We start from the raw sequence: 17915 nt of genomic DNA on the forward strand, positions 1-17915 counted from the left end.
TAGTCTCTCTTCATATGATAGTTTTGAGAGTGTTGGTGCCAATTTTGTAATTTTGTAATTTTTTTTTATACATTTTTTTGTACTTGGTGACCACATCGTCGCTGCATATTCCAATCTTGGTCTTATCAAAGTCACTAGTATTTTCTTCATCATTCTTCATCCAGGTATGTAAATGCCACTTTGATTGTTCTTATTAAATTATAAGTTTCTCCAAAAATTTTGTTTATATGTTTCTCAGGGAACATATTATTCATAATAATGACTCCCAGATCCTTTTCATTTTCAACTTTTTTAATTTCTTCTCCCAATTTATATGGTCCCACTATTCTTTTTTTGCTTTTTCCAAATTCCATTATACTATACTTCTTAATATTGAATTCCATCTCCCACTTCCTACTCCATTTCCATACTTTATTGAGATCACTCTGTAGCAACTCACAATCGTCTTCAGTGCTCACTTTTTTCAACAATTTTGCATCATCCGCAAAGAAGCTCATATAACTTTCAATTCCTTTATCCATATCATTAATATATATTGCAAACATGATTGGGTCCAGAACTGTTCCTTGTGGAACACCACTTATCACTTCATCCCAGTTAGAATGTTTGTCTCTTATCACTACTCTCATTTTTCTCTCATGCAAGAAGTCTTCCATCCACTTCAGCAGTTTGCCCTGTATTCCTCCAGCAGTTTCTAATTTCTTTAGCAACTTCTTATGTGGCACCTTATCAAAAGCTTTTTTCGGGTCTAGAAATGCACAATCAGCCCATCCATCTCTTCATCTAATAGCCTTGAATAGAAACACATTAAGTTTGTGATGCATGATTGTCCTTGTCTAAATCCAAATTGCATTAGATTTAGTACATTGTTTTTTTTTCCAAATGCCTTACCCATCTACTTTTGATAATTCTTTCACAAATTTTTGCTATCGTACTTGTAAGAGAGACTGGTCTATAGTTAGTAGGGTCTTCCTTGTTTCCTCCTTTATATATTGGTACTATATTTGCTCTTTTCCAATCTTCTGGAACTTTTCCTTCTTTCAATGAACTGTTTATTAGACTATGTATTTTGTCTGTTAGTTCATTCCTGCATTCTCTCAAAATCCAGTTTGCCATTTCATCTGGTCCATGCAATTTTCTGACATCGAGATTACTCAAGTGATTCATTATTTCATTCCTTGATACTTCTATCTCTTTCATAGGGGGGACTTTCTCCTCCCACTTGATATCTCTAGATTGTATGTTCTCCCTTGTAAACATCGATTTAAAATGCTTGTTCATAGTTTCTGCCATTTTTATTTCCTCTGTGTATTCAACTACTCCTGGTCGTAGTTTCTCTAATTCTTGTTTGTTTTTCAGTTTGTTGTTTACAAATCTGTAAAATAGTTTTGGTTGACCTTTACATTTTTCTATGACATCTTTTTCGTATTTTCTCTTTTTTTCTCTGCACACTTGTACATATTGATTTCTATAACTAGTATATATTTTCCATTTTCAGGTCTTTTGTCTTTTTTCCATTTTATCCAAGCTTTATCCCTTTTGTCTTTTAACTCCCTACATCTTTTGTTGTACCAACATTTTACATATTCTTTTTCTTGCCTTTGTCTTGGAACATACTTTTCCACTCCTTCTTTATAAATTTTTGTCAAAATATTCCATTTCTCTTCTACTGTTGTTTCCTTCTTTTGTATTCTTTCCCAGTCAGCTTTTTGAAAGAATTCTCTTATTTTATAAAAAAAAAAAAAAATCATACATCAATCTTCCCTTTCAATATTGTTTGTTTTTTAAATATATTTCTCCTCATTTTGTTCCAGTTCAACCAATATGTGGTCACTTTTACTTATTGGTGTCTTATATCCAGTCTTGATGGTTCTTCCTCATTTCTATACCTAGTATTCTCTTGTATCCATTGTGTCATTGTACGTTCTATAATCATAGGTCGTCTCCACCCTTCACTGTCATCTCTTCCCAACAGATTTCTTTACAATTAAAGTCATCCATTATAACCATTTTTCCTCCATCTTCCATTATCTTATTAGTGTTATCCTTGTGTCTTCTAACATATTTTTGTGTTCTTTCTCTTCCCACAAAGCCATTTTAGGAGGAACATAATTTACTACAAACTTCCTGCTCTTCCCATCCTTGTCCTCCTCTTCCATCATAATCATCTCTACTCTATTCTTTCCATATGTGACATTCCTCACATTTATATTCTTTTTAGTCAGGAACATAACTCCACCCCCTTGTTTTGCCTCTCTCTTTCTAATCCAATAATCATATGCACCATGTCCTACACTGTTGGGTGATAGTGGACTTTTCAATTTTGTCTCTACAATTCCCATTATGTTTGGTTCTTTTTCCTTCAGGTACTCATTCAGTTTGTTCAAGCCTGTTATTAATCCATCTATATTTGTGTAAGACACTTTTAATTTTCTGCTACTTCCATTGTGTTTTCTGTTTCCCTTCTGTTTTTCTCTGCTATGAACCATTTCCTCACCTTCATATTCACTACTCTCCAATTGAATTTATCTTTTTCTGATTCTGTTTTCTCATTTTTTCCCCTTAGCTTCTTGTCTTTTTGTTTTCTCCTCCTCTCTTTCCTCTTTATTCATTTCTCTTTTTATCCATACCTGTTTATATTGATCACTGTCTGCTAGTTTCCCTGTTTTTGCTAAGATATTCTCTGCTGTTGTTTGTGACCTGAATTTAACCTTAGTTGGTTTGGTCTAATCTGTATTGTATTTCCCTATTCTATATACAGTATTTCTTCTATTTCTTTCCCTGTTTCTGGTTCATCTTCTTGAACTACTTCTAATATCTTATTTACTTTTCCTTTTCTTCCTCTATTTTTGTAGTCCTATTTAGATTATACTTCTCTTCCATCCCTAATATAATTATACACTTCTGTTTACCTGCTAAGTCTCTTACTATATTCTCCTTCTCCCTCATCACTTTAATAACTGTGTCCTTAGTTTGTTCTTTCATCTGCTGATCCATTATACCTCTAAATTTCATTCTATTGTTCTCTTGTACTTTTTTCCAACCACTTACCTCTTTTGCTATGGACTCTTTATTCTCTTTATTACTCCTCTTTGATTCCTCATTCTCATCCTTTACTTCTCTTAACTATATTTTTAATTCTTCTGTTTCTTTAGTTAGGTTTTGATTCTCCTTCTTTAGTTAGGTTTTGATTCTCCTTCTTTAGTTCTTCCAGTTTATCAACTCTTTGGGTAACCCACTTTAATTGGTTAAACCTAACTTCCCAATTTCATTAATTTCTTTTAGTTTCTCCTCTAGATTTACTATTTGGGGGAGGTTGTCATTTCCTTCCTCATTAAATCCATGGAAATAGTTATCTTCACCTTCCATTGCACTGCTGTTATCTATATTTCTAATTTTTACATTTTCACTAATCTTTTCGACTTCACCATTGTTGTCTGGCCGTCTCTTGTTGACATGTCGTCTGACTTCCTGGGCCCAATCTTGCCCTTCCTCATTTTCTTCCATTTTCCTCAGTAATCCCTCCCCTTCTCCTTTTTCTTCACCTTCCCACTACACCACGAGCTTTCCCCTTCCCTTTAAATACAACACAGGTACTTCCTTGTCATTATGATCCTCGTAATTTGTAGATTTTCCGGAGTCCAAGCTTCATTGTATCTTTGACCGACGTGTGTGTGCGTTTGTGTACATAAAAAAGGTGACATGGCAGCATAACAGGAATAACACAAACATTCTTGGAGTCTGTTGATATGTGACTGATGAATATGTAATGGTAGGTGAGTATCAAATCACAGTCATGGAGATAGATTATACAACATATGATGCAAAAATTAACTAACATGGGATGGATCTGAAAACTGCATCACTACAATAAAGGGACGCACCTCATCAGAGAGTGTAGCAAAATCGTTGTGTAATGTATTGAAGTGGCTATCCAACTTCTCCAGAGTTAGCCGGGCTTGTTGTTGCTGCTGCTGTTCATCAAGTCGAAGTTCGTCTGTGGAGCGGTGATGACGAGTTGGAGATAGGGTTTTAAGGCGATCAGCTCGGTAAACGCCGCAGGCTCGGTCTCGACCTCGATAACCCCACCTTGGGCTTCCTTCATCATCGACCCTATTATGGTCAAGATGAAACAACAGGATATATGATTATCAATGATATGAGGAAAGTGCTAGTTGTATCCTGCATGTTAGCATTAATCTAGTCAGAATGATAAGTTAGTATGTTTTGCTACTAGTAAAGGGCAATACATGTATTTTATGTATTTGCTCATTCTAAACACATGGAAACATTTTGATACATAAATATTAGTTTAATGCTCAAACTTTCAGCTAATTCTACCAATAAACTAAGAATTTTGATCATATATATTGGCTATTTCAAATATCCATGAAAATATAAGCCATACATTAAAGTGAAATTCAAATCAGAGCTTGGCATAGACATTAAAAGTGTAAATTCAAATTGGAACTTGGCATAGACATTAAAGGATACACATGTAGACAAAGGACATGCCTGACTGCACATACACATTTGTATATAATTTTCTAAGCTATTCCACATATTTATAGATGCATAGATATGTGGAATAGCTTAGCTGGTGATATACCTCAAGCTCAAACAATACATGAGTTTAAATCTAAATAAGATAATTGAAAATCAAGGATATAGATTAAGATGGAACTGTACATGGATTTGAGACTAGGTATGTTAGAAAATTAGAAAATAGGAGATAGGACCCAATGAGCTCCTTTCCTGTATACTACAATTAGGTAAATACTGTTAGGTAAATGTGCTTCTGTGCATGCAAGCAAGTATATTCGTGCATGTGTGTGTGTATTTTATTTACCTTAATGCATTTATTTAATTGTATTGTATAGGGAAGGAGTTATAGTCATGAGATCCTATTTTTTCTCTAAGCTATCATTCCTAGCTTTGAAATTGCTTATTCATTTAACCTGTGTTATGTTAACTTCAAAGTTATTCTAGGAGTTTAAACATCTGTATGGAAAGTGATATATCTTAAAATATTTTAGAGTTTTTTTTAGACTTGTTCCTATGATCACACGACTCTGGTCTCAGACTATGAGGTTATCTCTGTCCATTTTACCCATTCCGTTTAATACTCTGAACATCCTACCTGAGAGCTGACACCTTTATGTGATAGATATTCTTAAGTATCTTCATGAATACAAAATAGAGATGAAAATCTCTACAGGGTTACCTATATCAAACAGTTCTTGTATGAAAGACAATACAAAGATCAGCTTGACCACACAGTTGCAGGGTCTGCTGCCAAATGGCATATCCTTGATGGCAAACATGGAAATTCCTCACAGATATATGAGGTACTGCCATAATGACAGCATTGACCATTGGGTACCCTATAGATATATTGGAAGAGTAACTGTTGTTAATTCAGGATCCTTGATTGTCAATCCAGGTGGACAGCACAGAGGCATGGGTAGGTTTTCTGACAGGATGTCAGAGTACACCACTCCTCCAAGTAAACAATCTCTTTCTAATTGTGCCGTTACGAGAGGTAACGGGGCTTTTTTATATGTCCATGTATCCCCATGTTTACATATTTTTTGTCGTAAGGCTCGTTTCCCCTCGGAAGAGGTTTTCAATTTTGTTTTTTGTAATGCTTTAATTTTAAGTATATTTCGAGCAGAGGCCTCTTCTGTTCGCAAATCCCACCTTGTAAGTTGTCTGCAAGCTGTGTTGCAAGATAACATCTCATTATTTGTACAATGTTCACTTAAAGAATTAGACTTAAGAAGGTGTGTAAGAACCGGTTGCTGTTTTGTGATGTCACGTCATGTCACACATCTAGGAGTCTGGTTCGAAACGCCTTCAGGTGTATACCCGCTCCCTTCGCGGCCTACTCACTTTTCATCTACTACTTCTACTCTTCCTCCCAATTACTGTCTGCCCCTCCATAGTTTCAATGGCAGCACCTGTTGTGTGAAGATGAGAAAGTCGTTTTTTCTATTGCCAATAAACGTAGCAACGAGTACTCCGTGGATCCTTACCCTCTCCGCGTTTGTTTACGTTACGTAATGCAGAAAGAGGACACTCGTTACGTTTTCCCTTATGCGCAGCATAGTAATTCGCTGCGCCAAACTAATTCTCCACTCAGAAATTTTAACTGTCTCCTCCTTATATCTCTTATCAGGCTTCTCTCCACTCCCACTCTCCTCAATACTTCCTCATTCATAATGCTGGCATTCCAGGGGATTCTGAGCATTCTTCTGTAAAACCACATTTCTGTGGTTTCCAACTTTATCTTGCTGTATTCTTTGATTGTCTAAGTCTCACATCCATACATCAACATCAACCACACTAAACACTTCAATAACCTTTTTCGGGGTACATGAAGAATTGTCACCCCAGAATGCCCACATGAAGAATCATCACCATGAGATCCCACCTAAAAAGTTGTCACCCCAGTACGCTGAATATCAATAGTGGAATAAAGATTATGTTAGGTTAGGTTAGGGTTGATTAGGTTAAGTTAGGTTTGGTTAGGTTGAATAAGGTTTATGCTTATTTTTATCAACTTATACAACCAATTGTCACCCTAAGATAGCCCACATGATGAATTGTCATCCTGTCGAAGAATGGGGTGACAATTCTTCATGTGATCCCCTTTTTCTAATACCCAATTTCATGTTCATAATTGACAGGAGTTTCCTTACTTTCTTAAATGCCTATTTTGCTATGGTTATTCTTTTACCTATTTCCTCTTCACAGTCAACCTTTTCTGTTATCACACTTCCCAAGTACTTAAATTTCTTTGTTTGTTTTATTCTTTTTTACTGCAGAATTGCATTTATTATAATCCTTTATTGTTCTTTGGTAATGCCCACTGATTCTGTTTTGTCAAAGTTGATTCTTAGATCTTTCTGTTTGGATGCTCCATTTAGGGACTGTATCAGTTACTGTAGTTTTTCTTCAGTATCTGCAATCAGCATTGTGTCATCTGCATATCTAATGTAATTAATATTTCTTTCCCAATTTTGATACCTCCCAGGTCCTCTAATTCTTTCATCTCATTTTGATGATATAGTGCAAATAAATCTGATGACAAGACACAGCCTTGCCTCACTCCTTTCTTTACTTCTACACATTCCATTTTACCATTTTCTCTGCAGACTTCAGCTCTCTGGTCCCAGGATAAATTTGCAATTAATCTAATGTCCTTATTGTCTAAACTAATATCTCTTAGCATTTATACTGTATGAAGTATTGGTGGTGGTTAAACATGAATGTGTTCTATCCCCAACCATTTTCAATATTTGCTTCTTAGCCATTACTCCCCATGGTTACTACAAAGTATTTACCTAGTCGTATTTACCAAGTTGTATTTCGTGGGAAGGGGAGCTACGCTCGTGGTGTCCCACCTTTGTATCTCGCAGTGTCTAGTTTGCTCTTAAACTAATGAATGGTTTTTGCACACACCATTTCATTGTCCAGTTTGTTCCAAGTGTCCACTACTCTATTTGGAAAACTGGTTTTCTTCAGATCTCTTCTGTAGCTATGTTTTTTTTATTTTCTTTACATGTCCTCTTGTGCTTCTCCTGTCCCAGTTTAACAAGTCCTCTCTATTGAGTATTTCTGTGCCTTTCATGGTTCTGTAGATGGTCAGTAGGTCACCTCTCTCTCTTCTTTGCTCCATATTTGTTAACTCCAGTTTAGCCAATCTCTCTTCATATGACAAGTTTGCAAGTGCAGATGCCATTTTTGTTGCTGCTCTCTGGATTCTTTCTATTTTCTTTATATTCTTTTTGGTACTGGGTGACCACATATTTTAGTCTAGGCTTTATCAGTGTGACCAATATTTTTCTAATAATTTTTTTGTCCAAATATGTAAATGCCACTTTTATTGATCTTACCAAGTTGTAGGATTCTCCGACAATTTTGTTTCTGTTTATCATAGGACAAGTTATTTGAGATAATTACACCCAAATCTTTTTCAGATCTCTCCTTTACCTCCTTGGTTCCAATTTTATATTGTCCTGATATTCTGTTTTTGCTTTTTCCAAACTCCATTATGCTACACTTCTTAATATTGAAGTCCACTTCCCATTTCTGACTCCAGTTCCATACCTTATTCACGTCTTCCTGCAGTGATTTACAATCCTTTTCAGTTTTTACTTTCCTTAACAGTTTGGAGTCATTTGCAAAGAAGCTTATGTAACATTTCACATCATCATCCATGTCATTCACATAAATAGCAAACATTATTGGAGCCAATACAGATCCTTGCAGTACTCCACTGATCACCTCTTTCCAACCTGAATATCTCTGAGCACTACTCTCATCTTTTTACCAATCAGGAAGTCCTCCATCCATTTTAGTAGGTTCCCTTGTATCCCTCCTATATGTTCCAGTTTTTAAATAATTTTTTGTGTGGTACTTTGTCAAAAGTTTTTTGTAAGTCCAGGAAGGTACAATCAGCCCATCCATTCCTTTCTTGCACTATATTTATTAATCTTGAGTAGAAACATATTAAGTTTGTGGTACATGATCGTCCTTGTCTGAACCCAAATTGTCTTGGGTTTATTATATTGTTGTCTTCTAGGTGTTTTACCCATCTATTCTTAATGATTTTCTCACAAATCTTGGCTATAGTGCTTGTTAGTGAGACTGGCCTATAGTTAGTTGGTTCTTCCTTGTTTCCTCCTTTATACATTGGTACAATATTAGCATTTTTCCAGTCTTTTGGTATTTTTCCTTCTTTGAGTGAGCAATTTATTATGTCATGTATTTTGTCCTTTAGTTCTTCTTTGCATTCTTTTAGAATTCAATTTGTAATTCCATCCAGGCCATGTGATTTCCTGACGTCAAGATTTGATAGGTGTTCTAATATTTCTTTTTGTGTTATTGTTATCTCACTCATGGGGGGAGATCGCCTTTCATTACCTTCATCCCAATATTGTGCTTTCTCTCTAGTGAAGACAGATTTGAAGGGATTATTCATGACTATTTCTAAATCTTCTGTGTATTCTATATTCCCTTGGCATAGTTTCACCATTTCTTGCTTGTTTTTAAGTTTGCAATTCACGTATCGATAGAATAGCTTGAATTGCTCTTTGCATTTATCTATAATATCCTTTTCATGGTTCCATTTTTCCTCTCTTCTCACTTTAACATACTCATTTCTATAGTTTATATAGACTTGCCATTTTTCACGTTTTTCATCTTTTCTCCACCTTTTCCACTGCATCTTTTGGTGAACCAGCATTTAATCTACACTCTCTCTTGCTTCTGTCTTGGTATGTGCCTATTTACCCCTTCATTGTAATTATCCATCAAGATATTCCATTTCTCTTCCACTTTTGTCTCTTCCATGTAAAATTTTTCCCAGTTTGCATTCTGGAAGAATTTCTTTAGTTTTGCAAAGTCCGTTTTGTTGTACATCAATCTTCCTTTCCTATGCTTTTCATTTCTCTCCGTGTATATTTCTTCCTTTAGTTCAGTTTCAATGAGTATATGGTCACTCTTTCCAATTGGTGTCTTGTATTGGATTTTATCCACAATTTCAGGTTCTGTTGTAAATATCAAATCTAGTTTTGACAGCTCCTCGTTATTTCTGTATCTCATGTTTTCACTGACCTACTGAGTCATTGTTTATTCCATGGTCATATCCAGTAGTACATTACCTCACAAATCGTCTCCTCCTTGCACTGTCATGTTTTCCCAACAAATTTCTTTGCAATTGAAGTCCTCCATAATTACCAGATTACCCCTGCCCATTAGTATCTCATTTAATGATTGCCTTGTATCTTCTAACATTTTTGTATGCTCGTTCTCTTTCCAAGCGTTCGTTTTTGGGGGCACATAAGTCACCACAAACTTTCTACTTTTCAAGTTCTTGTCTTTGACTTTTATCATGATCAGTTCCACATTACCTTTGCCCTCTGCAATTTTTGTCACATTCAAGTTTTTTTTGGCCAAGAACATGATTCCTCCTTCTTGTTTCTTGTCTCTGTTTTTAATCCAGTAATTGTATAGTCCATGTCCAACATCAGTGGATGGTATTTTGCCCCTTAGTTTAGTCTCCACAATTCCCATTATGTCTGGTTTTTCTTCTAGCAGGTAATCATTAAGTTTGTTCAGTCCTGAAATTAATCTGTCGATGTTGGTATAGACCACTTTCAATTTTCTTCTTTCTCCATTTTTTTCTGTCTTTGATTCGCCCATTCTGATGTACCATTTCTTCAGTCTCATGTCAATTACTCTCCAATGGAATTCCTTGCTTTCTGTCTCTGTTCTCTTCGCGTTTTTTCCTTTGCTTCATCTCTTAGTGTCTTTTCTTATTCTAATTCCTCAATACTCATTTCTCTTTTTATCCATATTGTCATGGCCACGTTCACGATACCCCGACCATGACAATATGTTGTAGCGAAGGAGCCCGGATCCAAGAGAAACAATGAGCCCCTTTGTGCGCAGGGACTCTATGGACAAGAAGTGCGCGCGAATGTGCCAGCGGAGGAGTATGAAATCGGTGACCTCGCCCATATCAGCTCAAGGGGCACGCACGCCAAAACCAGGCAGCGACGTAGAGCCAACATATCTTTGGTCACATTACATTGTAGAATTAAGGTATCAGGTAGAAATTATTTTGTGAGTCCTCTCCACACAAGAATAAAGGAAATGGTGGAAGTGTGGAGTTGGGTAAATAGAATTAGGATAAATTAATTAAGTACATGTTGGCACCTGTGCTATGACGCTGGTGTCGTGCGGTCTGTGTATATAAGAAGGGGAGCAGTGGTCCTTACCCCACCCCGTTCCTGCACCGCACTCTGTTCTTGCTCAACATTGGTAAGAGATATATATATATATTTATACTTTTATACTGTGCTAGAAAATCTATTCCCGTTGCTTTTTCCATTGCTTTTCTTTATCCCCACGAAGAGAAAGAATATCCAAAACGAGGCTACGTTTTGAATCTAATATTCTGGATTGAAGGAACTACTCGAATCCTAAGTCTCGATTCGATGTATAAACTCCTACACAGAGCCTAGATTCGTGACAATATCTTATTGTACTTTTCACTCCTTGCCAAGTTACCTACTTTTTCAAATATGTTTTCTACTACCATTTGTGATCTTAGTTTTATCTTTAGGGGTCGATTTCTATCCTTAGAATAATGACCGATCCTATATGTTTCTTCAACATCGTTACTTGCTTCTTGGAATCCCTCCTGAATTTCTTTTAGGATTTCTATTGCTGTTTCTTTTTCTTCTATTTCTCTCATGTACCTTGCCAAACCTTGTTTTTCTTTTAGTCCATATACCACAATACATTTTTTCCTATCTACTGTGTCTCTGCCCCAATTTACTTTTTCATTAATTACCGGTACTTGGATAATTGTGCCTTTTGCATTTTCCTGTATTTGTTGTTGGACTATTTCTTTGAAAACAATTTCTTTATTTTCAATGTTTTCCTTCCATTTCTTGATCTTTTGGATACTTTCCTCACCTATGTTCTTTTTGATTTTTTCAGTTATTTCTTGTATTTGTTGTTTACCTCTTTTTTAAGTTTTTGCTATTGGTAGTATCATTAATTCTCTTCTTTTCATTATGACTTTTCAGCTCTCTTATATCCTTTTTCAATTCCTTAATCACGTTAGTTTTCCTCAGGTCTGAGATTTCAAAGTTTGCTTGCACTAAGCAATCCATTAGACCTACGATTTCATTTCTTAAGTCCATAATTTCATTCTCCCACTGTATCCTATTTTTGCTCATTTCCCTCTCTATCTCTAAGATTTGACTTAAACTTCTGCTTTCGTACTTACTAAATCCAGAGAAAGCATCTTTGTGATATTCCTGCATGGTGGTAGGAGTGATGAAATGTTTGTTTACATCGGGGTTCGGCATGATGTCATCAAATGGCTCTGATTCGCAGTTGCCTTTCGAGTCAGACTTTTCATTATTTTCCTTCATTTTTTGCTAATTACGTCTTAATACAATTAACTAGCACTGCGGGGATATCATTACGGGCACCCACGATTTCTCCCCTCCCCTACAATACAAACCAGGTTTCCTTTTTCGTCGTTTATCCTCTTCTTTGGGCCCCAGTGACGACGAAGGTGTTCACTAATGATTGCTTTACCATCATTCATCAACAGGAAGATATAATTCATCTAATCTTCTGAAACTTCAGATCCATCATATTTGTCACCATCAGAGAACTGATATTAATAATGACTCTTACACACACTGTGGGATGTACATCACTGCAGACAATTATCACAAATGACTTGTCCTATGATAGACAGATTAACAAAATTGTTGGGGAGGCTTACGACTTGCTATGATCAATAAAAGTGGCATTTGCATACTTGGACGAAGACATGATAAAAAAATATTGGTTACATTGATAAGGCCTAGACTAGAGTATGTGGCGACATTGTGGTCACCCAGTACCAAAAAGAATATAAAGAAAATAGAAAGAATCCAGAGAGCAGCAACAAAAATGGCACCTGCACTTGCAAACCTATCGTATGAGGAGAGATTGGCTAAACTGGAGTTACCGACGCTGGAGCAAAGAAGAGAGAGAGGTGACCTACTGACCATCTACAGAATCATGAAAGGCACAGAGATGTTTGATAGAGAGGACTTACTAAACTGGGACAGGAGAAACACAAGAGGACATGGAAAAAAAAAAAAAAAACATAGCTACAGAAGAGAACTGAAGAAAAACAGTTTTCCACATAGAGTAGTGGACACTTGGAACAAACTGGATAATGAAATAGTACATGCAAAAACCATTCATGAGTTTAAAAGTAAACTAGACACTGCGAGATACAATGGTGGGACACCACGAGCATAGCTCCCCTTCCTGCAAAATACAACTAGGTAAATACTTGTGCATCAGAAACTGCTTCCCATTGCATGCAGGGGATAGTTAAGTGATTTTTTGAGCCTATAATTATGCTCCTATCTATTCACCATCGGCAGGTAGAAGTTTTTTTGTGTCAAATGCATCTGCATAGGGCAAGTGCATCTCCATTGGTATGTGTACCCTATTTGGAACAAATTGGACAAAGAAACAGTGTGTGCAAACACTATTCAAGATTTTAAGAAAAAACTTGATGCTGAGAGATACAAAGACAGGTCACCACGAGCATAGCTCCCTTCCTGTATAATACAACTAGGTAAATACAGCTAGTCACCAAAAGCCAACACATAATAAAATAAACAAATCAAACCCCAAAGAAATCACAACAACAAAACTCCACAATGAACAAGCCAGCATATAATGCAGAAATCATGCATTCACTAAATATTCCTCCATGAGATATAAGACGTCATGCATCTCAAAAAGGTGAACATGGTACTAACAATCCCTTTCTTACCAAACCTATTCCATCTATACAAATTTTCTCTACCTTCCTTCAGATCGTGACAACCCAGGAATAATACACACATTCACAAATATCAATATATTATGATACATACATACATATACCAAGGCTTTTTCCCCTTACAAGGAAGGTAGTCAAAAAGGAAAAGGCATAAAATCATTTCCATCCATTCTATCCCTAAATACACTCTACACCCCTCCACCCTCCCTCCCATCTTAGCACCTCCTGGATGACGGGTCATCCCTGCACCTTGTCCACTGCCCTGGGTCAGAGGCAGTGTCGCAAGTCACAGCACATCCACAGCAAGGCCGCTTCATTAAATCGGCGCCCTCCCCTCTCCATCCCCCCATGCATAAAAGGAGAAGACGGGGAGAAATCCCTTTGGGCTGCGTCAAATTTTGCTCACACACACTACCTCACCCCCATCCCCCCACCCATTCCACCTCATGCATCACAACATCATCCATATTCAACCATTCTCCATTCACCCCTGTCTTCTGTCCTCTCTCTTCCTTCCTCAACAGACATTCCCCTCTTCCCCAAAGCCCCCTTCACCCCATCCATCCGCCTCATCCTAGGATGTCCCTTCATGTTAACTCCCTCCACATCTGCCTTCCATACCTCTTTTACTAGTCTTTCTTCACTCATTCTTTTATGTGTCCAAACCATCCTAATACTCTTTCATTAACCCTATCCCCCAACTCCCTTTCCACCCCTGTTCTCCTCCTCACCTCCTCATTTCTCACTCTATCTAGCCTAGTAACCCCTATCATACTTCTCGTACACCTCATCTCAAACATATTCAAACTCCTTCCCTCTTCCTCTCTTATGTTCCATGTTTCTGCTCCATGCAGTGCTGTTGGCACAATCACTCCTTCATACAATCTCCTCTTAGCATCCATTCCCAAATGTCTATTCCTCATTACACTTTTTAATCCACCAAGGCATTTACTCACTTCTCTCAATCTACATTCTACCTCCACCTTCACTCCACCTTTTCCTGCCACATTTGCACCCAAGTATCTAAAACTATCCACTTCCTCCAGTCACTCTCCCTTAATGCTCACTTCCAGTCTGCTGCCACTTTCACCCCTTGTACATCTCATCACCTTACTTTTACCCACACTTATCTTCAGCTTTCTTCTTTCACACATTCTCCCAAACACTGTCACGAACTTTCTCAATCCCTCCTCCAATCCTGCCACAAGTGCATGTCATCCACAAACAACAGCTGGCTCACCTCCCATTTTTCTCCATTTTCTTTAACCATCTCCAATTCCTGACCCACCACCCTTGCATTTACCTCTCGCACCACCCCATCCATGTACAAGTTGAACAGCCAGGGCAACATAACGCATTCCTGACGAAGTCCCACCTTTACCTCGAACCACTCACTCTCTCTATTTCTAATCTTGACACATGCTCTACTACTCTCATAAAAACTCTTGACAGCTCCTAGAAGCTTTCCTCCTATCCCGTATATCTGCAAGATCTCCCATAGTGCCTTCCTGTCTACCCTGTCATAAGCCTTTTCCAGATCCATAAAAGCCCAAAAAATCCTTCCCCTTTCCTATAGCTTTCTCACATATCTGTCTTACCACAAAAATTTGATCTACACAACCTCTACCTGTCCTAAATCCACACTGTTCCTCACCAATTACTCCCTCTGTTCCTCTCCTAATCCTCTCAATCAAGATCCTCCCATAAGCCTTCCCAACTACACTTAACAAGCTAATCCCTCTGAAACTACTACACTCACACTTGTCCCCTTTTCCCTTGTAAAGTGGAACTATACAGGCACTCTACCCTCTCTCCAGCAAACATTAAATAACCTCACCAGCCAGTCCACCATCACTGTACCTCCTTTTTTTAGACATTCTGCATGGCATCCATCCAGACCAGGTGCCTTACCTGCTTTCATCATCTTAACAACTTCCTTCACTTCATCCTTCCTTATTTCTCCTCCATTTTCCTCACGCATCACGGTCATTTTCTTAGCATTTCCCACTGCAACTATCTTTCCCTCCCTATCCTCTTTCACATTAAGCAACTCCCTATAATATTCTGCCCATCTTCCCCTTACTGCCTTCTCTTCCATTATCAACTCTCCATCTGCACCTTTTACCTTTTCTTCTCTACTTGATTCGCCTCCTCTTCCTCTCTTAATTTCTTACCAAAACATATTTTTATTACTTTCAAAATTCTCTGTCATACTCTTATCCCATTTCACATCTGTTCTCCTCTTTGCCTCCTTTACCTTGTGCTTTACTTCTCTTTTCTTTTCTTTGTACCTCTCATATGACTCCCTCATCCTATTCTGTAACCAATCTGTGATTGCTCACTTCTCCTCTTCTACAACCTTCTTTGTTAGGATACAGGAATAATAAGATAAACATCACATTTCAATAATATAAACCTCAAAACTATACACTCTCCATTAATTGCAATCATAATACAACCATCTCCAATATACATTACTTTAAGTTCAAAGTTAGGTTTACAAAATCCCATGCATTTCACCTGAACAAATAAAATACTCTCACCTTATCAATTCATCTCTGATACAATATAATTCTGGCAAACGCAACCAACATAGAGAAAGACCTCACACACAATTCAAGAAAGACACACTCTCATGATTAAAATAGCAAAACTTCCCACACAAAGATAGCCAATAATTATTCCATAACATAAACAATAATCAAAACCCATAAACAAACTCTAACATTTACAAACAAAATATCTCCATCTCAAATGTTTAAACTCAAAGTCAACTACATTGAACCTAACACAAAACTCACAGATTTCCATAATCATAATACAAGAGTAAAGATAGGAACAGCAGTTTACCTTACAAACATGAACATTTCCAGTAGAGTACAGCCAATAATCATTCATAATAAAACTTCGACATGACATGCACAAAACAAATATAAGCAACATTCATTTATCACAGTAAAAAGCAACAAGAAATAAACAAACTTGCGCCCCACATTTTAATCAATACAAATATATGATAACAAACAGGCCAATCAATTTTATGCAACATAAGGATAGATATATGTTCTTATGTACATAAATAGGTCAATGCATTGGAAATAATCCCAAACTCCTACACTGTAGTCCTATCTGAACATTATGCACAATAGGGAAACCGCTATCACACACACACACACACGTCGGTCAAAGTGACAGCGAAGTTCGGACTCTGGAGTTACCCAAGAATTTCGAGGATCACAATGACAAGGAAGTACCTGTGTAGTATTTATAGGGAAGGGAAAGCTCGTGGTGTAGTGGGAAGGTGATGAAAAAGGAGAGGGGAGGGATTACTGAGGGAAATGGAAGGAAATGAGGAAGGGGAGGACTTGGTTCAGACAGGCAGATGCCATATAAACAAACGCAGGCCAGATCAATTTAGTGACGATGAAGGGACTATCAAAAATGTAAAGATTAGAAATATAGATAAGAGCAGCACAAAGGAAGGGGAAGATAACAATTTCCAAGGATTTAATGAGGGGGGGGAAGCCAACCCTCCCCAATTAGCAAGCCTAGAAGAAAAACTTGAGAAAATTGTCAAACATTGGGAGGGTAGGTTTGGTGAACTCACGAAGATCACGCAGAGTTGAAAAATTGGAAGAATTAGAGAAGGTGAACCAAAAACTAACTAAAGAAATAGAAGTATTAAAAAGACAGTTTAAAGAAGTAAAAGATGAGAATGAGAAATTAAAGAATAATACTAAAGAGAATAAAGAGTCCATAGCAAAAGAAGCACAGGGTTGGAAAAAAAATCAAAGAGAACAGCCAAATTGCATTTAATGATATAGTAAAACAACAGATGAAAGAACAAACTGAAGACACAGTTATTAAAGTGATGAGACAAAAGGAGAATATAGTAAGAGACTTAGCAGATAAAAAGAAATGTATAATTATATTAGGAATGGAAGAGAAGTATAATCTAAATAGAACCACAAGAATCAAAGAGGAAATAGAAAAAGTAAGCAGTTTATTAGAATTAGTTCAGGAAGATGAACCTGAAATCATAAAACAAATTGAAGAAATGTGTAGGCTTGGGAAATATAGTACAGATAAGACCAGACCAATTAAGGTTAAATTCAGATCACAAACGACAGCAGAGAATATCTTAGCAAACAGTGAACAATATAAAAAGGTATGGATAAAAAGAGAAATGAATAAAGAGGAAAGAGAGGATGATTACCTATTGTGGTCTAATGAAATGAAAGTTGGTGTAACATTTAACAATTACTTGTCTTAAAATTCCATTTATAATCACTTTCATCTAAAGACAACTCCAACAGACTGACACAATATCTCCAGAATGGATACAAGATGTCTCACTGATATCTTTGACCATTCTTTATTTAAATTTTCACATAAAGAGAACAACTTCTGACAACTTCTCTCCTCCTACTACTATGTCAGTGACATAGAAATGGATCTACACTAATAAAAGAGAGAAAAAATCCAAAGTTTCTTCTCAGATAGATTTATCAAAGGGCATGGGGCCATTTCTTTTTGC

The 17915-nt window shown here is 36.9% G+C and overlaps 1 protein-coding gene across 4 annotated transcripts in view; it reads right to left on the reverse strand.

Annotated features, from left to right (window-relative positions):
* Window positions 1-17915, reverse strand: part of Elk (Eag-like K[+] channel) — a 190835-nt gene that overhangs the window by 15265 nt on the left and 157655 nt on the right. For all 4 annotated transcript variants that reach the window (XM_076179039.1, XM_076179036.1, XM_076179038.1 and 1 more), the window contains exon 14: window positions 3885-4113. In XM_076179039.1, the coding sequence (XP_076035154.1) occupies window positions 3885-4113 (229 nt within the window). The remainder of the gene's footprint in view (window positions 1-3884; window positions 4114-17915) is intronic.

This window comes from Oratosquilla oratoria, chromosome 42 (genome assembly GCF_046742065.1).
Source record: "Oratosquilla oratoria isolate Oo_2021 chromosome 42, ASM4674206v1, whole genome shotgun sequence".
In the NCBI taxonomy this organism is placed as follows: domain Eukaryota; kingdom Metazoa; phylum Arthropoda; class Malacostraca; order Stomatopoda; family Squillidae; genus Oratosquilla; species Oratosquilla oratoria.